The 24,690-nt window shown below is 38.2% G+C and overlaps 2 protein-coding genes across 7 annotated transcripts in view; one reads left to right on the top strand and one right to left on the bottom strand.

Moving 5' to 3' along the window:
• The window catches only part of LOC127413248 (proto-oncogene DBL-like), a 40,186-nt gene extending 27,752 nt beyond the window's left edge, over nucleotides 1-12,434 (top strand). For 3 of the 6 annotated variants that reach the window (XM_051650217.1, XM_051650216.1, XM_051650219.1), the window contains 16 exons: nucleotides 50-132; nucleotides 299-365; nucleotides 464-579; nucleotides 2,637-2,706; nucleotides 2,824-2,916; nucleotides 3,016-3,108; nucleotides 3,611-3,736; nucleotides 3,808-4,029; nucleotides 4,236-4,328; nucleotides 5,048-5,126; nucleotides 5,213-5,276; nucleotides 8,429-8,538; nucleotides 9,238-9,350; nucleotides 9,451-9,563; nucleotides 10,689-10,792; nucleotides 10,930-12,434. In XM_051650217.1, coding sequence (XP_051506177.1) covers nucleotides 50-132; nucleotides 299-365; nucleotides 464-579; nucleotides 2,637-2,706; nucleotides 2,824-2,916; nucleotides 3,016-3,108; nucleotides 3,611-3,736; nucleotides 3,808-4,029; nucleotides 4,236-4,328; nucleotides 5,048-5,126; nucleotides 5,213-5,276; nucleotides 8,429-8,538; nucleotides 9,238-9,350; nucleotides 9,451-9,563; nucleotides 10,689-10,792; nucleotides 10,930-10,970 — 1,587 coding nt within the window. In that variant the 3' untranslated portion in view covers nucleotides 10,971-12,434. Of the gene's footprint in view, nucleotides 1-49; nucleotides 133-298; nucleotides 366-463; nucleotides 580-2,636; nucleotides 2,707-2,823; nucleotides 2,917-3,015; nucleotides 3,109-3,610; nucleotides 3,737-3,807; nucleotides 4,030-4,235; nucleotides 4,329-5,047; nucleotides 5,127-5,212; nucleotides 5,277-7,159; nucleotides 7,302-8,428; nucleotides 8,542-8,674; nucleotides 9,378-9,450; nucleotides 9,564-10,688; nucleotides 10,793-10,929 lie in introns of those variants that run through there. The other 3 variants (XR_007892553.1, XM_051650218.1, XM_051650220.1) reach the window with 3 other exon arrangements.
• A 1,977-nt stretch (nucleotides 12,435-14,411) lies between these two features.
• LOC127413254 (coagulation factor IX-like) lies at nucleotides 14,412-18,362 on the bottom strand. The gene is made up of 8 exons (XM_051650227.1): nucleotides 18,116-18,362; nucleotides 17,792-17,967; nucleotides 17,687-17,711; nucleotides 17,282-17,395; nucleotides 17,038-17,172; nucleotides 16,588-16,892; nucleotides 16,309-16,435; nucleotides 14,412-15,184 (listed from the first exon to the last, which is right to left on the bottom strand). Exons 1-8 carry the CDS (start codon nucleotides 18,168-18,170, stop codon nucleotides 14,604-14,606), a joined length of 1,518 nt encoding a protein of 505 aa, XP_051506187.1. The 5' UTR covers nucleotides 18,171-18,362; the 3' UTR covers nucleotides 14,412-14,603.
• Nucleotides 18,363-24,690: the final 6,328 nt, after the last annotated feature.

The following is a 24,690-nucleotide window of genomic DNA, read 5'->3' as shown; positions in this document are numbered from 1 at the left end:
GTAAGCCTGGGTTATGTATTAAGGAAATCATTGAGTGTTTGTCTGTCAGATTGAGGTGATTCATGACTATCAGACTCAAAGCTGTCTGCCCTACAGTGTAGATGGAGAGGACGGCACTGACCTCCTGAAACGGTGAGTCTGCCACTTTATCTACCCAAGTTAAACTATCTATGATTTTACTTGGAATGAACGATACATGTCTGATCCTGTGAATCTCTGTGTGTGTGTGTGTGTGTGTGTGTGTGTGTGTGTGTGTGTTTGTGTTTGTGTGTGTGTTTGTGTGTGTGCATGTGTGCAGACATGTGATGAATGAGCTGATAGAGACAGAAAGGGTCTATGTGGAGGAGCTGCTGGCGGTGCTCCTGGTAGGTGGATGAAACCTTCATGGAATTTTTATATGAATCTGGCATTGAGCAGAGGTGGCGATGGTATGGATTTGCTATATAATTATGTGGACTTGCAGGGCTATCGGGCAGAGATGGACAATCCGTCTCTTGCTTCTCTCCTGCCAACAAGTCTTTGCAACAAGAGAGATGTGCTGTTTGGAAACTTGCCTGATATCTTCAACTTCCATAGCAGGCAAGGCCAAACACATACACTTGCATTGTTCACATGTTGACAACAGAAGCAGCAATGTGTAAACAATAGCTGAGGACTGAAATAAGATTCTGTTTTCTATGAGATAAAAGACCCAACTGCACAGTTTTGACGTTATGATACATTTATAAAAAAAATTCTTCCCTAATTTTACATATGACTTATCTGGTTTATGCAGCTGTGCTGCTAGTGGCTTTGAAGCCTGTCTTGCCTGCTGGGTCTTCATCCCTGCTGAGGCAAATTGGTTGACTGCAGGAAGCTGTTAATTAAAGCACTTTAATTACAGCTAAATGGCTGTTGGTCAAGTAAGAATTTGATTAAGCCAATGAGAACTCAGCTGGAAGGCAGAGCATCAGCAGTGCAGGGGCCTCTGACAGACAGCTGTGTGACTTCATACTGTGTGTCAGTCAATCTTATCAGACAGAAAAAGGCATAATGTGACTAGGGAAATAAGGAACCAAAATGGTTGTCAGACTATTTATGCATCTAGTTTTACTTGGCAGATTTGTTGTGCATATTTGATGTAGTGCATACTAGATGTGGGACATACTTGTAGCCAGGTGTTGCCCTAGCTGTGCTCCCCTAAAGCCCCATTCACACCAGCAGCAACACTGTCGCTGGATATCGCTAGTGTCTCTACTGTGAAGTCACTAGTGGGCGTTCTTACTGCTGTTGCTCTCACGTTATTGGTGGTTGTATCCGATTACAAAGTAATTAGTTACTGTAACCTAATTACTTTTAAGTCAAAAAGTAGTGTAAAACATTGCATTTTAAATTCTTGTAATCAGATTACAGTTACTGACTTTCAATTAAAGTAATTACTTTTAAGTACATTACTTGCGCTAAAGTACTATGTATTATACATATAAATATAAATTCATGGGGGGCCTGGGTAGCTCAGCGATTAAAGACGCTGAATACCACCCTTGGAGTCATGAGTTCGAATCCAGAGCGTGCTGAGTGACTCCAGCCAGGTCTCCTAAGCAACCAAATTGGCCTGGTTGCTAGGGAGGGTAGAGTCACATGGGGTAACCTCCTCATGGTCACTGTCATGTGGTTCGCTCTCGGTGGGGTGCATGGTGAGTTGTGCGTGGATGCTGCGGAGAATGGCGTGAAGCTTCCACACGCACAATGTCTCTGCGGTAACGTGCTCAACAAGCCATGTGATAAGATGCGTGGATTGACGGTCTCAGACGTGGAGGCAACTGAGATTCGTCCTCCGCCACCACGAGGACTTAGAGCACGTTGGGAATTGGGCATTCCAAATTGGGGAGAATATATAAATTAATGTGTACAGAATGTCTGTTAGCATTTCTGAGACAGCTGAAGAGTGTGCGACAATGAATGAGGAGGAAATATAGACATTTTGAATGAGCGGAAAACCAAAGACTTTTCTAGGAAAAGTGATTTAGAAAATAATTAGCAATGTGATTACTTTTTATATTAAGTAATCAGTCAAGTAATCTGATTTTTTTAAAGAAGTAATTAGTTATTTGTAGTGGATTACTTATTTTGAGTAACTTACTCGACACTGTGAACTACACAACTGGCCGTAGCTTTAGAAAATCTGATCACAGATGAGATGTACTGCCATTAAAATTAAGATTTCATTCTAATCTGACAAGGAAGCAGTTCTCTTGCCTTTAAAAATGAAAATTTTGCAAGGGAGAGTGTTTTATATAACCTGCAGCTGTACTCCATGCATCATATTATTAACAAGACAAACAGTCTATCAATATATACTTTATATTAGGTGTCTTTAACTACTATGTACTTAAGCATTTGATACAATGTACTTATTTTGTACATATATGTTGTTGCATTGTACTGACATATAAAGTACCTGCATGTCACGAATGCATTCTTTTATTTTAGTGAATTGGTTTATTTTGAATGTTTGTTTTTTTCCAGTGGACTGTCTAAAACAACTTTATCAAAATGGTAGTTTGACCGTCATTTTACTAGTTTAAATAATGAGTATCTTGTAGCTTGGCCTGCACTGTTGCCAAAATGTTTGACTTGTGGCTTCTGTTCTACAGTGTCTTCCTCCAGGATTTGGAGAGCTGTCTGGACACCCCTGAGGCAGTAGGGGCTTGTTTTTTGAAACGGGTGAGAAATGCAGGTCACAGTTTAAAACACCAAATTAATCTAGTAGGTTCGTGGTCACGTCATTCTCGTTGTGTTTTTACCAAACAAATCTGACAATTAATATCTGTATGTTTTCAGAAAGAGAATTTCCATTTATATGAATGTTACTGTCAAAACAAGCCTCGATCAGAATCCTTATGGAGGCAGTTTTCTGATTGTTTATTCTTCCAGGTATTAAAAACTGTCTCCACTTACCTACAAAATCACTTTGCAGCACACTGCTGTGCATCTACAGTATTTAAATAGTGAGATGTGTGCTGTTTGCCTTAGGAGTGCCAAAAGAAGCTGGAACACAAACTTGCTCTTGATTCATACCTGCTGAAACCAGTCCAGCGCCTTACAAAGTACCAGCTTCTATTAAAGGTGAGATCTAGAATACAAAAGTACACTTCAGGCACATTTCAACAATCAGGCCAAATGGTTACCTTTGCTCAACTGTGCCATTCTGTACCGATCCTAGCTTGTTGAATCTAATGTGTTTTTGCAGTTTAGGATTTGAATGCACTGAATGAGCAACCACTCCTCTCTGCCACTGTTCAACCAGCACGGTTCTCTGTCATGAGTACGGTTTGCTAATCGTGCTGAGACATCTTTGCTGGGAATGGTTTGTAATTGTACCATACCGAACTGTGTTCAAGTGGAAGTGCTACTGGAACCATTACTCAACATCCTCAGAACCGTTTGGCCTGATGGTGGAAAAGCCTTAACACACTAGTCACTAGTATATTTTAAGGAGACTGTCACCTTATATATTTTTTGTCCATAAGACCTCTCAACCTGTAATCCAGGCTGTCAAAAATGATTTTCAGCTCTGCAATTATTTTCTGTCTTGTAGATCAAAGGAATTTGTTTGTATGTCTGTTAGGAGCTTCTGAAGTACAGCTCAGGCTGTGAGAGAATTTCTGAGCTGCAGGGGGCGCTAGCAGCCATGCTGGACCTGCTTAAATCAGTCAATGACTCAATGCATCAGATCGCCATCACTGGATATGAGGTGTGATTTTTACCAACTTAATGTATGAGTGTCTGTCTGAGAATGCGTAGTCAACATGCTGTACGTTGCAGGGAGATCTCGGCGATCTGGGCCGTGTGCTAATGCAGGGCTCTTTCAGTGTATGGATTAGTCATAAGAAGGGTCCAACCCGAGTGAAGGAGCTGGCGCGCTTCAAACCCATGCAGCGACACCTGTTCCTGCATGAGCACGCACTCCTCTTCTGCAAGCGCAGGGAGGAGCATGGAGAGAACGCTGAGAAGACCCCCTCCTACAGCTTCAAGCACTGTCTAAAGGTAGAGATACCACCTGCTGTGAATACAGCACTGCCAGCCTCACGTGTATGCAAAATTTAGTACTACATCACAGATTATATAGTATGTATGTGGCAGAGGTATAGTGGGGGTTAATGACCTGTCTGTTTCCAGAATTGCGTGTTTTTTTGTTTTGTTTTTTACTTCCGTGAGTATAAAATGCTTGGTGTGTTTTATTTTACTGGCAGATGAGTGCAGTAGGCATTACGGAAAAAATCAAAGGAGACGTCAAGAAGTTTGAGATCTGGTACAGTGGCAGAGAGGAGGTCTATGTGATACAGGTAAGAACATTTAAAGGGACAGTTCACCCAAAAATGAACATTCTGACATCATTTACTCACCCTCATGTTGTTCCAGTCCTGTATGACTTTATCAAACACAAAGGAGTTATTTTGCAGAATGTGCAAGCGGCTCATTTTCATACAGTTAAAGTGAATGTGGACAAGAGACTTTTGAACTCCAACAATGACAAAACAGCACTATAAAGTTAGTCCATAAAAATGTAAATCGTTATTAGCTGAAAGTCTTCCACTTTGCCGTAGCTCTCAAACCTTGACAGCCCTGTCCAAATTCACTTTTTATTTATGGTAACATATACATTAATGTATTTGGCAGATACTTTGATCAAAAGCAGCTTACAGTGCATTCAGGCTATACATTTAATAAGTATGTTTATCAGTGTGCTCCCTAGGAATCGAACCCCCAACCATGGCATTGTTAGTACCACGCTCTACCAGTTGAGCTACAGGAACCAGAACTTTTATAGATGTGAAAAGAAAGAGCAGTCAGGATATTCAGCAAAAAAAATCTTCTATTATGTTTCGCAGAAGAAAGAAAATCATATGAGTTTAGAACAACATGAGGGAGAGTAAATGATGACAGAATTGACATTTTTGGGTGAACTATTCCTATAAGGGCATTGACCATGATGACTATTATATACCCTTGCTATGCAAAACATTTAGACCAGACTCGTGAGGAATTCTGATACTTCTCACAGGCACCCACAGTGGAGGTGAAGATTGCCTGGCTGAACGAGATCAGAAAGATCCTCACCAACCAGCAGAAACTACTTAAAGGTGTCAGCACAATTCCCATGATAAGTATTATTTCTCCATCTGTGTGCACTGAGTAATTTTCTGTTTTCTTCTCTCATTGGTTTTAGAGGATTTGTGTCATTCTGCTGCATTCTCAGAGCAGATGCAGTTGTCTCCGACCCTCTCTGTGAGGTAAAAGTCTGCTTACACACAAAACCTTACCCTGACCCCTCCCCCTCTTATCCCTTAATGAACCTTCATACTCAACACTTGACTTCTCCTTGACCCTTTGGCTTAGACCAGCTTTCAGCTGCTTTTGGCTATATTAGATCTTTCACGTACATTTCCTCTCCAGAATCCTGCCCACAGCTTCAACACTGACCCCGCATTTATAACCCTGCTTTAGCAATGTGTGCATATGATATGTAAGCCTGACATACAGTATCTCTTGTTTTTGCATACAGTTGCCCCAAAACATATTTGGACACTAGAGTCATGCTTATAAATGTCTGAATGTCATTGCATTAAATTACAAAATATCAAACCAAGTGGCATTGAAAAAACAAATTTTCTCAGAATTAACTTTTTCACTTTTCTTAGCCATTTTTGCAATTACTTTCAACCAAACGGTCCTATGGTTGTTTTAAGTTTAATGTATGTATGAAGGCTTCCAGCAGATCTTCTAGCAGAGTAACAACAGGTGTAGTTCATCACGTTAACTATAGACATGTTCCACTAAGTTTAACAACCAGAAAGTGACCAAATACTTTTTGTCTTCATTTTGAAGTGTATCTATTGTTATAGCATTTTAAACCTAACAAACTTGCATTCATTGAACACCTTATTAGGAAAACCATACTAATACTGAATAGGACCTCCCTTTGCTCTCTAAACAGCCTCAGTTATTTGTGGCATGGATTCCACAAGATGTTGGAAACATTCCTTTGAGTTTCTGGTCCATGTTGACATTATTGTCATGTTCATGAAACCAGTCTGAGGCAAGTTTTGTTTTGTGACATGGTACATTATCATGCTGGAAGTAGCCATTAGAAGATGGGTAAATTGTGGCCATGAAGGGACACACATGGTCAGCAACAATAATCAAATAGTCTGTGGCATTGAAGCGATGATTGATTGATATTAACGGGCCCAAAGTGTGCAAAGAAAATATTCCCCACACCATTACACCACTGCCACTAGCTGTTGACACAAGGCAGGTTGGGTCCATGGATTCATGCTGTTGGCACCAAATTCTAACCCTACCATCTGTGTGCCTCAGCAGAAATCGAGATTCATAAGACCTGGCTACGTTTTTCCAATCTTCAACTTTTCATTTTTGTTTTTGAGCATGTGCCCACTGCAGCCTCAACTTTCTGTTCTTGGTTAACAGAAGTGTAACCTAACGTGGTCTTCTGCTGTTGTAGCTCATCCGCCTCAAGGTTTGACGTGCTGTGTATTCTGATATGCTTTTCTGTTCACTACAGTTATCTGAGATATCGTAGCCTTTCTGTCAGCTCGAACATGTCTGGCCATTCTCTGTTGACCTCTCTCATCAACAAGGTGTCTCCATCCTCAGAACTACCGCTGACTGGATGTTTTTTTTTTGGCACCATTCTGAGTAAACTCTAGAGACTGTTGTGCGTGAAAATCCCAGGAGATCAGCAGTTACAGAAATACTCAACCAGCCCGTTTGGCACCAACAATCATGCCACCAACAATCATGCCACAGTCGAAATCACTGTTTGATGTGAACAGTAACTGAAGCTCTTGACCCATATCGTATCTGCATGATTTTATGCATTGCACTGCTGCCACATGATTGGATGATTAGATAATCGCATGAATAAGTAGGTGTACAGGTGTTCCTAATAAAGTGCTCAGTGAGTGTATTTTGTTTGAAAAGTTTCTTTAATATAAACGGCACTTGGTTTGATGTTTTGTTACTGTGGCTTTTTTGGGGCCACTGTATATGGAAGCCATACAAATTTAGCACATTTTAGGTGAAAGTGGATGAAGAAGTTTATGAAGATGATGGGGGATGAAGCCGCTCTTTGTGGTTGCCTGTCCTCCCGCAGGGCCGTGCAGCCTTCCTGTGGCATTCTTAAGGGCTGCCTGCCCTGCCTGGACCTTGTGTCCCTGTCGGGGGGCGTGTTTGTGTGCCTACATGCTCCGAGCCCACGCCCCACTCACCCCTCCCAGCGACAGTGATGCTCAGTGGTAAAACAGGCAGGAGAGGGGCCTCTCCAATCTGTGCTCCTTAACATACAGGGCTGCTACAGCCACACTCATCATCGTCCCCTCCATACATACCCCACACTCTGATCTCACCAGCAGTGCCCTGCTCATCAATAGGACAGGCAGATGCTTTGCAACCCCATCTCTGCATCTGTTTTGCATGAAATACATACTAAATCGAACACCAAAATAGGGTTGGGAATCGAGAACCGGTTTAGTTCCGAACTGGCTCCATTTTTTTCCAAATACTAAAACAAATTTTTTTCATGATGTAGCATTCTGTCTTTCACCAATGCAGATGGAACGTTGTAATAAAATATTCAATATATGCATCAGGGCCACATTAAACTTTGTTGGTGTTATAACAATCAGCATGCATCTTCTTTTCTGTTGACTATGCACAAGAGTGAAAAATCAACTTTCAAGTACAGGAATTTATTTTTTCCTGCTATTGAATATATTTTTGTGGTATAAATGGAACATTTATGCCACCTTTAAAGTGGAATGATATTTTTAGATTTTTTTGCTGGACATGAATTTATTTCTGATTTGTTATTATTGTTCTGTTGAAATCAGAAATGATGTCCTCATTTCCCAACAGACTGCCGAGGGTATAGTAAATGAATAAATAAATAAATTCCCAAACATTGTCATTTCCTTCTTCCTCAAAATGACAAAAAATTGTTATGGAATTGTTAAAGAATTGGAATCAAAACTAAGATAGGTTCCTTCCTTACGATTCCCACCCCTTCACCTACATCAGAATTTGGTTTAACTCAATCATTTTGGCTGTTGAATGGTGCTTTGAAGACAGTTTTTTAAGATTAAGACAGATATTGTAAAGTAGTTATAACCTACTGAGTAGTACAAATCAAGACTGTTTATTTCAGTCCATTTCCTAATCAGCTTGTCTCTTTGCTGTAATGGGAGTCATTCACTCTGCAGGCCTCAAATTAGACTGTCATCTGTCCATATCTGCCAGCTTCTTACATGGTTTGTGCTGGGCCGATTGTTGGTTTGGCTCTTGTTTTTATGTGAGATGGTGTGTGAGTGTGCGTGTGTGTGTAAATGCATGTTTATTTACTTAATTTCCTGCTTTTGTCCCACAGCAAGCAGCAAAGCAACTCAGTCCCTTCAGTGAGCTCAGAAGGGATTGAGTCAGGCCACAGCAGTCCAGACACTCTCAGCTGTTCTACTCAGCACCAGCGCAACAGATGTAGTGAGTATTACACTTGCAAACAGCTGCACACACACTACACTTAACCCTAAACCTAACCCTTACCCTAACCTGAACCTTAACAAATCAAAGCTATTTTTAAATTTTAACTTCTACAAAGTAGCCATCCTTTGCCTAGATTATAGCTCTGCACACTCAGGGCATTCTCTCAACCAACTTCATGAAGTATCTGGGGATGATGATGACAGTATTGAAGGAGTTCCCATGTATGCTGGGTACATGTTGGCTTCTTTTGTATCACTATCCAGTCTAACTGATCCATTTAAAAAAAACATTACATTTTGTTAGGAAATGTAGACACACTATTTAATTGACTTCAAAATTCAAGCATGCAAGTATTAGCCTGATCAAGAAGTTTGTAAGAAAAGGAAAAAATCAGTTGGGTGTGTCCAAATTTTTGACTGGTAGTATACATGCACACACTGCAAAACTTTATCTGCTTTCACACAAACTTAAGGTTGTATACTAGTCAAGGCTCAAAGCCACACATATACACACTTTGTATTATTTAGGAAACATGAAAGGTCGTGTGATTTCCCCTCCCACATACACCATCTCTCCTTCTAAGCTCTTTAACACTGTCAGTATTAGGATAATCAAGTCTTGAACACCTGAATATACTACATGAATTAGAATTTAGGAGTTCACACTGAAATGCGCGCACGCGCATGTGTGTGGTAGGCTGGCCGGGCACACCTTATTCTGTAGATATCTGTGAAGGTCTGGAGGACTGGAATGGAGCAAATGGTCTCTCTCACCTGTCTGACACTGAAGAAGAGGATGCTGGTCATCTGGTGAGAGCAGTACATCTCACACTTACTTGGTCAAGGTACAAAGCATAGCATGCTAACTCATATTAGTTGACACAGCTCTTTTATAACATGTTTGCTTAAGTTTCCAGGCAGATACAGGGCCTTTGCCGATTGGCAGAAAAACAGGTCTGATAACTTGATCATTAAATGTGGTGATGTCATACAACTGCAGCATGAGGAAAATTATGGCCAGTGGTGAGTGGTGTATTTACATTTACGCATTTGACAGATCTACAGTGTTTTCAGGGTATACATTTTATCAGTTTGTGTGTTCCATGGGAATTGAACCCATGATCTTGGTATTGCTGGCGCCATGCTCTTCCAGTTGAGATTCAAGAACCCTATGTAAAACCTATGTGTATGTGATAAAAATTTTAAGGCACAAAATAACAGCTACTGTACCACAGGCTATGCCTATAAACAGTATAAAGGAATATTCTGGATTTAGGCTCTATCAACAGCATCTTGACATTGATTACTACAGAACAGAATTTTTTTATGCATATTTCAGTGTTTAAAAAATGAAGGAAAATGTGTTTACACTAATGCACTAACGGTGGTTTGTTTGTCATGGTGAGGAAAGCAGATGAACAGGTAAGAACTGTAATATTCTGAAAGGGTAAATGATTTTCTGAAACATGAAACATAACACCAAATTACACCATGAAACATTAAACCCCACATTTGGACACCCCCAATGATCAAACCAAATCTACGCCATTGCTTTATATATTCAACTGTCACACGTAAGTATAATCACAACACTTAGACATAACACTTGTTAGCATGATAGTGGTGCAACAGCATCTCTTACCAACATTGTTTGTGTAAAGTGATGTCCAATATTTTAACTTTATCATGATCGTGTAATCCCATGCAGTAAACTCAGTAACTTCTGCATGATACCCATACAAGGATACCAGGAATCCACAGCGTATTATTACTTGGAGCATGGAATTACATTGATAACACAAAACCAGAAGTTCATCCACCTAGAAATTAAGTCCCAGATCAAATAATATTTTTACAGAGAAATTTGTGAAAGTGCTTTAACAAAAATACAAGCTTCACATTTCTGCTTTTAAACCCTCTGGTTCACCTGCCCCATAGGATTCCATTATAAATGCATCTCTGTACATACTGTACATGTTTCCTTTGTTTAAACCAACAGGAGGAAGATTCATAATTATTTTGTGTGGTAATTGACAGCATTCCTGATGCTTAAGTCAATGAAGCTTAAATTGAGTATTTCATCAAAGGGCTTAGTTCAGCAAAATACATTGATTTGGTGTGAATCAGTTAAGTTGTATTCTCTCACAGGCTGGTAAAGAATCTGAGTCGCAGACAAGAGGGCCGAATCCCTACCACCAACCTGCAGAGCATCCTGGGAGACAGCATCAAGATTCACTCCAACCGGCAAGGAGGTGAGAGACCCCTTGGACATCCACTGCCTGTTTAGTGTAGTTACCCAACGAGGCAAAAGCATTGAGTTGATTTGTATCTGTATATTTATTGTTTTAATCCATGCATTTTAATCCATGTTGCCGTATCTTCTCTGCAGACCCAGGGAATCGAAGAGCACGGAAGCTGAGCTCACCATAAAGGAAGTACCCAGTGGTGTACTGGACTTACACAAAAAACACATAGTGGCTCAGTGACTACATACTTGTGTGATTCTTGGATTTAGATCTGACCAGCAGACCACAGACATTGCTCTCCAAAGCAGGATATCATTCTGAGTATACACTACCAATGTTCCTTCAATGTTCTTGAACTGATCCTCATTGACAGATGCTACACAAATGCAATGCAAATAGTTTTTTACCTTTCAAATGTAAGGACAGGAATCTTACAAGTCATGTCCACCACCTCAATGAGAGCTCTGGAAGATTTGTCCTCTGCCTACACACTTCAGTCCTCCCGACTTGGTGAAGCCTAGACATTTTGAACATTTCTGGAAATGTCCCAATAAAGGTGAATGAAAAAATCACTTATCTGAATCTGTTGGACACAAATTCTAAATCATCTCTATGGACTTTGAAAAACATCCTGTTCGGAATGGATTTTTGAATGTTTTAATTCACTGCTCAACAACTTGGAGTTTGTCCTGTTATTTATTGTGTACTGTTATTGTCATTGTATTTATCCTCTATGATTGGAGAGACAGCTCTGTGAAGTTTCCTGAGAGCATCAATGCCAAACCATGCAGTGCCATAATGCTGATCTTTTCCCAATAATTGGGCTTTTCACTTAATGTAATGCTGATTTTGCTCAGCAGTATTTGTGTGCACTAGTTTCTTATTACCTTAAAAGTTATTCTTCTAAAAGCACCTTATTCGGGTCACATGACTTACAGCGTGGCCTTTTGCATCTTTAAACTAGTTGAGTTTTGCATGCCGTTAAATCTTACCTCTCAATTGATTATGTAGAATGATGCAGAATATACTCTGTCAGCTCAAAGACATGCAGGCCATGAATGTAAATGTTCATCTTGGGGCCACGCATACAAATGAATACTTAATGAGTCATGATGGAGTGAAAAGATGAGTAATATGTTGTGTTCATATTGGCATATTTGTGTTTGTATTGTCACAGTCGTGCTGCATGAGCAGCTGCAAAGCAATGCTAATGGAGGTTTCTTATTAAGGAAGATCATACAGCAAACATTAAATATACCCACTGTTTCGAATGCTTAATTAAATATTGAATGCAGACTAATAAGAATTTACTACATAAAGTCAGGCTCCCAGTTGGAGGGCTGACTTTGATATACCAGCGTTTGAAGTGGAAATGAGCTGTGCGTAGCAGCAGGGGATGCTTCATATCTCTTATGGCATTAATTAATTTATTTTGCTATCAAGTTTTTTCCTTCGAGTTACAGCCAGCCACCCAAAATAATGTATCCAAATGTAACGGACACTAGAAACTGACTTATTATAGCCTGTGCTGTTCTAAAACAGGACCATATGTACTGTCAGCTTTGCATATTCATAATGTCTATTTATTCATTTTAATGTATCTAAAATGAATTCAACTGAGATTTTATTTATTTATTTATTTTGGCTGGCTTTTAAATGGTCCCTATGATAGAATATACATCTATTGACTATACTGAAATAACAATATTGTATGTATAATTTCTACAGCCTATTGAAAATACGTTTTTTTTATTGAAAAATAGCACACCCTACATTCTCTACTAAAGTCATAGGCACATACAACATATAAGCAGCAATTGTACGGTATCTTCCAGAAACTCCAGTGCTTATGGGTTAGATAGATCCAGTGATTTTTGCAGAACTGGGGCATGAGTCTTTTTAAGAACGCAGTTGAAATCTTAAGTATGTTTCTAGTGTCAAATATTTTCAGTTCCCCCCACATTTCTCCACTTTTCCCTCTGAAAGTGTCAGTTCAAAGCTAGTTGGCTGCATATTATTCATGCTGTCTGTATGAGATTGAGTTATCCTCATGCTTAAGTCAGATCTATTCTATCAAGTTAACTATATAACTAAATGTCAGAGCGTAAGATGCAGTACAGTATACTCTTGTGATGCTTTCATTAGACCACAGGATAATAACTGATTATATAAAATGTTCTTATGGCACAGTGAAGAGCATCATCCATAGTTGATAGCCTACTGCTGCAACACATGTCGACATTTATTCAACTCCATCAACCCAGTATTAACTTTCTTCCTTAAAACACAAAAGGATATGTTAGGAAATAAATGCAGGACGATTCCGTACCTTCCAGGACAGTTGGCTACTAGTCTTCCACACTGCATTGTCTTTGCGTTTTTAAACATGTCGCCATAAGTCTCGTAAAACAAGAGAACCAATAACGTTTGGCGTCAGCAACAGTCTGGTTCCCGAAGTGAAAATCCCATTAATATTTTCTATAGACTAATTGATTTTCAACAATAACATTAAACCTTTAAAGACAGACTTACATTGAGCTCCGAGGTTGTTCATCGATGGTATATTGAAGCCATCTGTCTGCGTTATTTAAGTTACATAGTTTAAAAATCTTGTTTGATAGCGGAAGTCATGGTAAACAACTACATTACCCATGATCCAGCAGAGAAAGCTTCACCAATCAGAGAACCACGTCCAACCAAGCCTGTGAAACGTGCCTTGGAGCAACTACCCACTCCCATGATGCACTATGAGTGACGTAATGGAGTCGGTGTCACTTCACCTTTAACTACTTATATATTTGTACATATCGGAATATTTTGCAATAAACGTAAAATGTACCTATACTTGTGATCAACAACCTAAAATCAATAGTTTTATATATTCCCATTAATTTTTATTCAATTACATCATTCGCAATGCTTCATGGGATTGTAGTCCGTGCCCTCATGAAAGACGGTAAGTACGCAACCTTGTACCTTTGTCTTTTTGTTTGATTTTCAAATACTTTTTTTGCCTCAAAACAAGGTTCGTAATTTTGTGATTTACCTCGGAGCTGGTTGGATTGGTTCATGGCTTACAACTCTTTTATTAAGAATTTTATGAAAAGTCTATGGGAAAAATGAATGAGGAAAATACTTACTGAACCCAGATGGCTGAATAAGTGGACAGGCACTATTGCGCTCTATTGCGTCAAACTTGGAGGCTTGTCCACTCCAAAAGTGCCATTTTTTAATTATACAAGTGCAAATGCTATTTGAGAGCAAGGAGGGGAGGATTATCAGTGAATAATGACAAATTTTGCCTGTTCCCCACACAAAGTAATTGCATGGCTTCTTCAGAACACTTGGAATTTAGTGCACCAGTCATATGGACTACTTTTACTTGTCTTAATTGGAGCTTGGTATTTCAAATCAATATCAAATTACGTTTTTATGGTAAAGGGCTAGACATTCTGTGTAAACAATGTGTTTAACAGAAGAAAGAAGATAATACTAGGTTGGAAATTAGGATAAGCAATTGACCAATTTTTCGATTTTTGAGCTGAAATCTTTTTGGCCAGCCATGACCATCTGTTCAATGGACAAAGAGCAGTATAATTTTATTTAGGCTATTTGATTTGAATTTGGTGGTGCTCAAAAAACATAAACTTTATTAACCATCAAAATTTTAATAGTTTGAATGTTACATTTTCCATGTGCACAGATAACTTTTATCAAATATTTCTCAAGTTTGATTATCACAGAATATGCTGACATACTATAACACAGTGTAATGTGACATTACAATGTCATGAATTCAAGATCCACAACCTTGATGTCACTGGTCCACATTAGTAAGTAGTGCTCCTTTAGTAACACCCATCAAATGCTGTATCCAACGGTAATAGTTACCGACTTGTGTGTACACACCATACTTCCCTTTCTTGGCACATTCTTCTCCCCAGCTGATAATACCAGTTAGGAACCAGATGTTGTGGTAACGCATGGCATGGGGCCCCCCACTGTCCCCCTGACACGAATCCTTAGGAGTATTAGAGTAGCCAGCACAGAACATAAAGTGTGTAATTAGGTCACTACTGCTTTCCTTACATACTGTTCTGTCCACATAGGGCAACTCAACCTTTTGTAGAGTCATCGCAGTTCGTCCTTGGTAGTTCAGCCGGCCCCAGCCGCTGACAGTGGCCAGAGCTCCAGACTGGAGCAGGGAGTTTGAGAAGCCCATGGGCCCCAGACATATAGGCCACACCATTTCAGTGAAGCGGATGGGTGTGCGTAGCCGCAACAGGGCAACATCATGATTGTAGAGGCCTAATTTAGGGTTATAACGAGGATGTGAAATGGAACGGTTGACTTCCAAATTCTGTTCGGTGCCTTCAGTCTTGTAAATGTCATGCTCCCCTGTGAAACAAGGTTGTTTAGTTTAATAATATGAACTGGTCTAGGTCAAAGCACCCAATTTACTTTTAGTACTCAGAGTGATTCTCGAAAACTGTCAAGAACATGTCTTGGTCTTATTTTGCTCCAAAATCAAAGAAACCAATAAGAAATTTCATTTTGCATATAGAAAATGAAGTCTATTTTTAGGGCCATTCAAATTTTGTACATTTTAATGACAGTTACACAAATTTTCCCCCCAAATTCTCATTACCACAATGTGGAAAAAATAAGATATTTTTTTAAATTGTAAAGTATTTATACATTATATAATACTCCCTTGGTACTGCCTAAAAATATCATTGTGAAACAGCATAATTTTTACTGTAATACAGTAAAAAAATACTTTGTTATGGTAATGAGAATCATCATTGAAATCAATGGAAATAGTAAATGAAAAACATCTGAACATTCATGAAAATTGGGGGGTTAAAGGTGCTCTGTAATAATGTAGCCTAACAATGCAAAACATCTTAATGATCCTTAATGTAGGCTTCATTTTCTTGAAGCTTAGGCTTTAATATAACCAGGACATTTTCTTGACAGGTTTCGTGATAATTACCCTTAAACTCTTATTTACTAAATATTCTCTTTGCAGTTACCAGCACAGTTCCGGGGTCATTTGTTTCCTTATGACTTATTATTAATATAATTGCAGGACACTGAACTTTTTTTAATAGCTTTAAGATAGTTTTTAAATAAAAAAAAAAAAAAATTATATATATATATATATATATATATATATATATATATATATATATATATATATATATACATTTTTTACATTCTTTTATGCTTTATTCAGAATTTTTATTTGGTCCTCCAATGTCGATAGTGATTACATTCCTGGTACGTTGGACAATCCTGAAATTTTCAGACACAAGCTGTTTCTCGAGAATGACCCACTGATAAAAAATTACACATACCAACAAAACTAATTGCATAAAATAATCTATTTAATACATTTTTATAGCCTATATTTTAGTGACTGCACCCACCATGCTTGGAACCATTCTAAATAAATCATAAACAATTTCATCAATATTTCCTTGGCTGTAAAACTCTGCTGTTCTGTTGTGGGGTCATACCTACTCTGACGAAGAAAGATCCATTCTTGTTCCCCTCCAGACAGTGGGCTGCTGTAATGACCCATAACGGACTCAGAATGGAGCCTCCACAGAACACTTGCTGTGTTGAGCGAGCCACCAGCGCCACCTAGAGATAAAATGGGAGAAATAACATTTTATTTCGTTGCATAAATAAACCACTTTAGTAGTAGATACTGTATGCCAGCAACTCCGATATTTACTGTTGCATAAAAGTAATTTGTTGACTAGTAAAGCATCTAATATTCACATTGTCTTTACCTGCCAAGGGATTTCTCCTGGTAAGGCAGAATTGCCGCCAACAATTCGGCTCTTTGGTCCACTAACTGTTGGGATAGGAGACATCAAATACTCATCAAATACCCATTTAGGGAGTTTAGTGCGAGAGGACAGGATTTTGGTTTCTTTCTGTTTAGAAGCTGAGGTAGTGGTCCGATTCTCTGTTTTGGGTATGGTGGATGTTGATGTGTTTGTCCTTTTGGAAGACTGTGAGTTGACTGTGGAAGTGAAGCCACTGACAAAAGATCTTGAAGCTGTTTTGCTGACTTTGCCACATGGGAACTTCACTGGCAACACATACAAACACAAACAAGATAAAAGTTGTACTGTATTTTCTGTATGCAATGTGAATTTTTCAATGAGATGACACCTCATATAACTCAAAAATGTCACACCATTGTGGGACAATCAAGACATTAGGTATTTAATCACCTATCGGTTCACATGCGAGCCCATCTTCCATGAGTTTGTATCCAGATACACACTGACACTCTGTCCTATGGTTCTCCAGCAGCACACAAAAATGCTCACAGCCACCGTTATCAACAGCACACTGTCTGGCAGTCACTGATAAACAGCACAAAGGATCCTGTTGTTTATCTTTGGGAGTTTACTAGCTGTGTGAAACAAGGTGTACTCTAACAGTGTTCTTAAGGAAAGAGAGATCTTTTCTAACCTATTTCACAGTTTTTGCCAACAAATCCTGGCAGGCAGTTACAGGTGTATGTGCCCATCTGGTCAGCACAGGTGCCTCGGTTCTGACAAGGTGCCGATTTACACTGGTCCCCATCTAACAGACAGAATCACTTGTCAACAGAACAGTTGTTATTGTAATTTAATTAAAAAAAATAAAATCAATGTACACTTAATGTTTTTAATTATTATTTGCAAATGTATTAACATTTTAAGATTGAAATCCAGATCAAATATTATTTTGTTTACAGTATTTGTCTAACAATTCCCTAAAGTCTAAGATCTTCTCCTGTTTGTCCTTGGGTATAGCAGGCACTGACACAATCAACTGAATCACCACAAATGAGTTTAAGTAAATATGACAGTTAATGATTAAACAAAGACTTACCAATATAACTCACCCAAAACTCCATCTAAAAAACACGGACCAAACACACATTTATGGCATTTCAGAACTGTAGAACAAATGGTGAACCATAACATGTCTACTCACTGTCTTTTCATCATTTTCAAAGACTTCTCTGGCCTCCTCAAAGTCACACTTCTCTTCTATACACTCTCTCTGCACATTCCCCTTCAGCAACTCCTCAAACCATCCTGCATTTGCCCGCCTGCGTCTCCACAATATACTGTCTGCTTTCTCCCCATCGAGGAACACTGAACCTGGGGCTTTGGTTAAAGAGTTATAAACTAATATGTATTGATTATTATTAACCCTCAGAGATTTATAGGGTGAATGCCAAACATGCCTTAATATTCTTCGCCAGTGCTTAGAAGTCTGATTTATGAGATTAAATGGTTGTTTTGAGGGTCTTACCTGCGAAGGTCTGTAGCAAAATACATGGTAAGAGAATAAGAATGAATGAAGCCATATGTCAAACCAAATTACTATTCCACAGTTGGCAGAGAAATAATCTGAGCCAATGCTCCAAAGTACTGTTCCTGCCTACTTCACTGTCAAACTGTGGAACATGCGTACTGTGTGAACCTTTATGAGATTTTTTTTTCTACCCATATAAATCCGCATTCTCAACATCAAATACAAAAGTAGCAGCAAATAGTGTACAAGATCATGACACAATAAAAGAATTGCTAGAATACATTTTAAGTAACTGTCCAGTCTCTATATGTTAGATTATACAGCTTTCTACTGTCTACCATCTTGGTATAGAATAGAATATTATGATATATATCAAATGTTAGTAACAAATAACAAAAACAAAATAATTAAATGCAGACGCTTTTTCTGCCCCAACATTTAAATACATTTAAATTCTGCAGAATTGTTGTCAATTCTTTCACATTTTTGCCCTAAGCCTTGGTTAATTTCTTACCTTACAGAGAGAAAAGGAGAACAATATAAAGTTAATAATTTTCTCTTCACAATTAACTCTAACTCTTTTGGTTAGTCTCATTTCCTTATAAGACTGTCCAGCATACAGTAGCTCTGGCAATCAAATAAAATCACTAGACAGACCTTATAACAACTCTTTACACTTGCATTTTAAATCTAAGAATCAGCAAATCTTTGTTGTTTTCAGATGATAATGTTATAAAACCAGTGTTGGGTGTATCCTATTACAAAGTAATTTGTTACTGTAATCTAATTACTTTTTAATCAAAAAGTAATGTAATTCATTACATTTTAAATTCTTGTAATTGAATCACAGTTACTGACTTTCAATTAAAGAAATTACTATGTATATGTATAATACATTTAAAATATGAATTCAAATGTATATCTGTTAGCGTTTCTGTGACAGCTGAAGGGTGTGAGAATGAATGAGAAGGAATCTTAGATATTTTCAATTTGAGCAGAAAACCAAAAACTTTTCTAGGAAAAGTGATTAAAAAAGTGAATTAAAAGTAAAATAATTAGTAGTGTGATTACATTTTAGATGAAGTAATCATTAAAGTAATCTTATTACATGTTAGAGAAGTAATTAGTCATTTGTAGTGGATTACTTATTTTGAATAACTTACCCAAAACTGCAGAGACAAGATGGCAAGAGCAATGCAATTCCCTTTTATTCACCAGGGAAGTCAAGACTGAAGGTTGATTCGATTCTCCACTAGATGGCGACAATGCTCCAATGAATAGATCAATTATGTAACAGTTCCATAGTTAAAGGCTTTCATTTTTTAAATTGAAGCAGTTTAATATCCAATGGCTTTTCCCTTGCAGGAATAGCATTCTACCTAAGTGATGATAACTTGAGATTAAGTAATGAAATTTGCGAGACTTTTCTCTCATAAAGAAACCATTATCATCTGTATAGCTGTCCAGAGGTTAACCCTGGTTTGGGGACTGTTGGGAGGGGCTGAATCAGTATGCTGGAAAACAGCCCGGTCTTGTGTCCAGTTTCACTGTTAGTGGTCTTGATCTTGTTAGTGGACCTTACCCCCCTTTTGGGAAGGTGCTATATTCTCAGATGAAGCTCTCTTATTGACTGTGGGCTTGTCGTTTTCATCCAGCCATTTAATGGCTGAATTATTCATTTCTAAGTAATTAACACCGGCTATCAATCCCACTGTGTGAGAGCCAATCAATCTGTAACTGAGAGCTTTCATTGCTGAGATGAGGTTTGGATGACAACCGCTCATGGTGCAATCAACTGTTATTGTATCCAAGAGCATGAATAACAGTGACTACATCACTCAAATCTTTTTTAATTACTGCACTTAATGCTTAGAATAGCTTTACCCCCAGTTAGCCCTGAATTCATTGCCATTTAAAAAAACAAACACCATCAGTCTGTGCTAAAGTCTCTGAGGACAGTTGTACTTAGATGCATTCAGAAAACACTAACAAAAAAGTACTATGGTCTTACAATTTTTTTTTAAACATGCCATCATGGTAATGCCATGTTTTTTGTGCATGTACCATGGTAGTGCCATGTTTTTGGACATTTACCATGGTAATTCCATTTATTATTTGCAATATCTTGGAGTATCATGTGAATATATCTATATGGCAATCTTTCAGTACATCAAAGTACCATGCTATTAGCATCTGATTCCATCAAATTACCATGGTACCGCTGCACTTTGTAAGGGAAATGCACACTCTCAGTTCTCCTCTTGTTTTGGGGTAAAGGAGGCACAGCTATGAACTACAGTATATTTGGTCTCGGCCTAATGCACAGTGGGTGCTTATACTGTGTATAGTGTTGTGGGATGATAGCCAGGTAGGTTGGCATAATCACGGTGAGCTCGTAGGAAGAGAAGCTGATTTATAACATAGCACCATTGATTTCAGCAGTAACGTGTGTCTCTCCGCCAGGTCCTGTGCTGCTGGCAATTGATACTGTCTCCAGTTAGATTAGAGGCTATGGTGGAGGATCTGCCCGCTCTGGAAGATAATGAAAATGTGATGCCTGTTCAGTGCAATCGATTATGGAGAGCATCTTCACCCAGGGGATGTAAGCAGATCACAGATGCACTCTGCACAGGGCCCGTGTTGCTTATCAGAGTCCCTGAGCCATTTGTGCAATCTTATTTTTGGCCTCAGAAAACTGAGCACCTGACTGGCTGTAACGTACTGTGCAGACAGAGGGCATGGAGGGAGAGATTAGAAGCTGTAAATGTCTCAGTAAGTGATAACAGGGGTGCAGATTCATCTGTATGCAGAGATGCTTTATGTGCCTGTGAGCCACACTACATAATCAAGCTTATCATTAGTCATCATTAGTCATAATATTAGTCTTACGGGTCCCTAAAAGTATTTGAATACTTTCTGAATAGCCCACACTTAAAGTTCTCAGAACAAACTTATAACTTTTCATGGCCATGTTTGCCAATAAGGGATAATGTGTAGTCAACTGGTCATTAAATCAATTTTACTGATGACCTTTTTTACATTAGAAGTGTCTGCCTCCAATGGTCATACTGTAGTGTAGGTGATGCAAGAAAATGTGGACCCCAACCTTGCAGTGTCAATGTGTCTATCAATGGGAAGAGAGCCGCAAATCTGACTTCATAGAAATTTATCAGCTACTGTTGGTCTAAATCTGGGGCTTCTGACAACAGAGGTGCATGTATATGTTAAGTATGTTCATTTAGTATTTTCTTTATGTATTATTAGTAAAGTCTTATCGAAAGTGTACATAAAGTTCACTCTAGGGACTTAGTAACTTCTTGTGCAACTGATCTTGCAACTTGAGGCTGAGACTAGTTTGTGACTAACTCTTAATTTATACTTAATTAGGTTGCACCTCCTTGCAGAGATTTTTTTGTTGTTGTTTTTTTAAAGTTGTATCTTGGTCTTAGCTGGTGTTGCTTGGTCTCGCAACCTAGCCCAGCTGGTGGCAAGCTGGTATTTAGCTGTTCGGTCTGCTGACCTTCATGCCTAACCAGCTGAAAATTGCCCTAAAACCCCTCTAAAACCTGTAATAATCCATCTGAGGATCAAACCCAGGTCACCTGTGTGTAACCTTGGATTTTTACCACTCAGCCACAGAAGGAGTTTGAGCCCTAATGCAGAGGAAAAGGATCCAATTAGGAGACTTAGAGCTCAAAAGAGCTTTAGTTTGGATAAAAAATAACATCAGCAGCAGTCCACTTATGTAAAAGCACACCGTGACAAAACATACATAAGGCTCTTAAGAGACAGTCCAACAGATAATTAAAAATACACTCCTTAAGAGGCAATTCAAAAATATTTTTCAAACAGAAGTGCTCTCTTTAACATACAGTCCAAAAAGGATAATATAAGAAAGTTAGGTAAAAAAAAAAAAAAACTAATAAAAAAAAAAACAAAAAAAAAACATTAAGGCAGAATAAAAAAGCAGAGCAGGCAGAGCTCAAAAATACAAATCCAAAAATGTTAAAGAAGAAGAAAAAAACATTTCAGAGTTTTAAACAGAACACTAGCTATATCACCACCTGGTGGTGTAACAAAGAAACCACATGCAAAAACATTACAAAAACCATCAAACAGACCTGCTTAACCAGCGTGACCAGGCTGGAAGGGAGACCATCCATCTTAGGCCATCTGTGTATTTAGACTGTTTTAGTTAACATACTTATAAGACCACTCACTGAGGTTCAGTTTCACATGAATCCCCGCTTTCCGTTAGAGAGACTGATTAATCTCCAAAGAGACAGCAGGCCAGACTGCAGACATGCAGCAGTGAAACATCCCATCAACAGGAAATGGAACAAAATAAGAAAAGGAAAGGTTGTAATTACTTGACTTTGGTTTCTAAGTTTTTAGAGGCAAAAAAAAAAAAAAAAAAAAAAAACTTTGCACCATCTCAGACAAATGTAGACAGCCTAAGAATAGCAGCCTGTCTGAGAACAACCTTCACATCAAGAAAGCAGCACAGTCTCTGCCTCAGTTTCTTCAGTTACAGGGATTAAGAGTGACTCACCATGTAAGTCCTTACTGTTTTCCTCCCTTTTTGAGAGTGCAACATGGACATCAGTCACTCCATGGGCTGTGTTTACCCTGCTGCTGGTCCTGCAGGAACACGGAAGTGCGCGTGGGTGTGTTTTCAATCACAGTGGAAAAATGAGATAAACCTATTATTTATGCAAATAATATATAATTTTATATATAAAAAACCCACATGAAGAACCTTGCTCCATTTGGGTAACACACAGGGGCTAGAAGTCTTGAAATTACCCTATAACTTCTATAGTCAATTTATCACAGTATGTCTCAAGATTATAAACTGACTTTGTACAAAAGCATCTCCTAAATTAACATTTACATTTAGTCATTTAGCAGATGTTTTTATCCATAGCAACTTACAAATGAGGAACAAAGCAAAAATCTACATCTGCAGTACCGCACTGCCAAGTTCTCAAAGTGGCTGGAGTAGTAATAGAAGCTAGCACAGAAGAAAGAGACAGACATATATCATATATATATATATATATATATATATATATATATATATATATATATATATATATATATATATCAGGGGTGTAAAGTAACGAATTACAAATACTCACATTACTGTAATTAAGTAGTTTTTCCCAGGAACTGTGCTTTTTGAAGTAGTTTTAAAATTGTATACTTTTACTTGAGTACATTTTAAGTGCTGTAACTGTACTTTTAATGCACTATTTTCCCACCGTCTGTGTTCGCTACTTCCCTGTCCTGATTTTATTTGTATTCATCAACATGATTGGCTAGGGAGAGTCTCCTGACTCCCGTCAAATAAAATCACACTTAAAAAACTTGAATGGCAGCTGTAGATCTGGTGTCAACTGTTATAGATGTGGAGGATGCCTCAAACACATTTCAACACCTGAACATCACAGCCGCACCTGAAAGGGCTTTTCGCAGTGAAAAAGGCCAACTGCTTTACTGTGTCATGTGAGTTTAACTTGCTCAAGCCAGATATCAGCATTAATCCTGCCTCTAATTTTAAGAAACATATCAAGGTAAATTACATATTTCTGCTTACTAGATTCTGTGTGTCTATAATGTAGCCTGTAAATTAGCTACCTATCACTGAGATTATTGGGCTGCTGTGAGAGATTAAGGCAATGTTATCAATAGGGCTGGGTGATAAAACAATCTTTATGTTTATCTGAAAAAAAAAAAAAAAAAGATATCGATGATACATTTTGAGTCATTTTCTATACTTAACCTATGTTCTGCATCTAGAACAGGGGTGTTCATTACATCGATCATGATAGCAAGACAAACACTGGTTGGTTGATCTAGATAAACTATAAAAGATTGACTTTTTATTTCCTGACGTCTGTAGCTGCATGCTGTTTGATTGACAGGCAGCTGATGTTTGTGCGCTAATGCGAGCACGTGCCTAAACAATCAAATACACTTTATAATTCCGCCAATGCCCGTCTTGGTGAGGCAGTAATGTAAATGCAGTTGGTTTGGTCTAAAGTGAACGTAAACAGTGGGACAAAAAGTGCATTTGTATCAAAATGTCAGACTTGAAGTGTGCATGTAACCGAATTGAGCACTGTCTAGTAGGCATAAATCAAACAACAATAACAAGGAAACGAGAAAACCACTCACTACTTTTGGCTGAATAACTTGAGTAGCTTTAAAAGTATTAATGTAATAGAATAAAACATTTTTAATAATAATATTTTTTAATAATATTGTTAGTTTTTTTTATTTTATAATATTGACCCCTGATGTAGAGAGTGTATTAATCTGTATAATAAATTACTAGGAAAGTAGAGATGATCAAATAATTTATTATTATGCTTAGCCTTTATCAAGTTTTTTCTAATGCCTGATAGAAAAATATCAACCTTTTGTAGAGCAATACTTCAGGCAGAACATTCCACCAATCACAAACTTCAGAAAATTGTGCATCATGCATTAGAATGAGAACACAACTATTGCTGGGCTAAAAAGATACAAGAACTAAATCAGTGTGGAACATTGTATCTCAAAAGGAG

This window comes from Myxocyprinus asiaticus, chromosome 22 (assembly GCF_019703515.2).
Source record: "Myxocyprinus asiaticus isolate MX2 ecotype Aquarium Trade chromosome 22, UBuf_Myxa_2, whole genome shotgun sequence".
Lineage (NCBI taxonomy): Eukaryota > Metazoa > Chordata > Actinopteri > Cypriniformes > Catostomidae > Myxocyprinus > Myxocyprinus asiaticus.
This window is presented reverse-complemented; position numbering and strand designations above follow the sequence as displayed.

Bases quoted from the DNA above. Each gene is read 5' to 3' on its own strand.
- LOC127413254 (XM_051650227.1), bottom strand. From the start codon at position 18,170: ATGGCTTCATTCATTCTTATTCTCTTACCATGTATTTTGCTACAGACC. The intron at 17,396-17,686 runs GTAAGTCTTTGT...TCTGTCTGTTAG, and splicing joins GTTTTGGGTGAGTTATATTG to ATGGGGACCAGTGTAAATCG. The intron at 17,173-17,281 runs GTTAGAAAAGAT...GCTGTTTATCAG, and splicing joins TGGCAAAAACTGTGAAATAG to TGACTGCCAGACAGTGTGCT.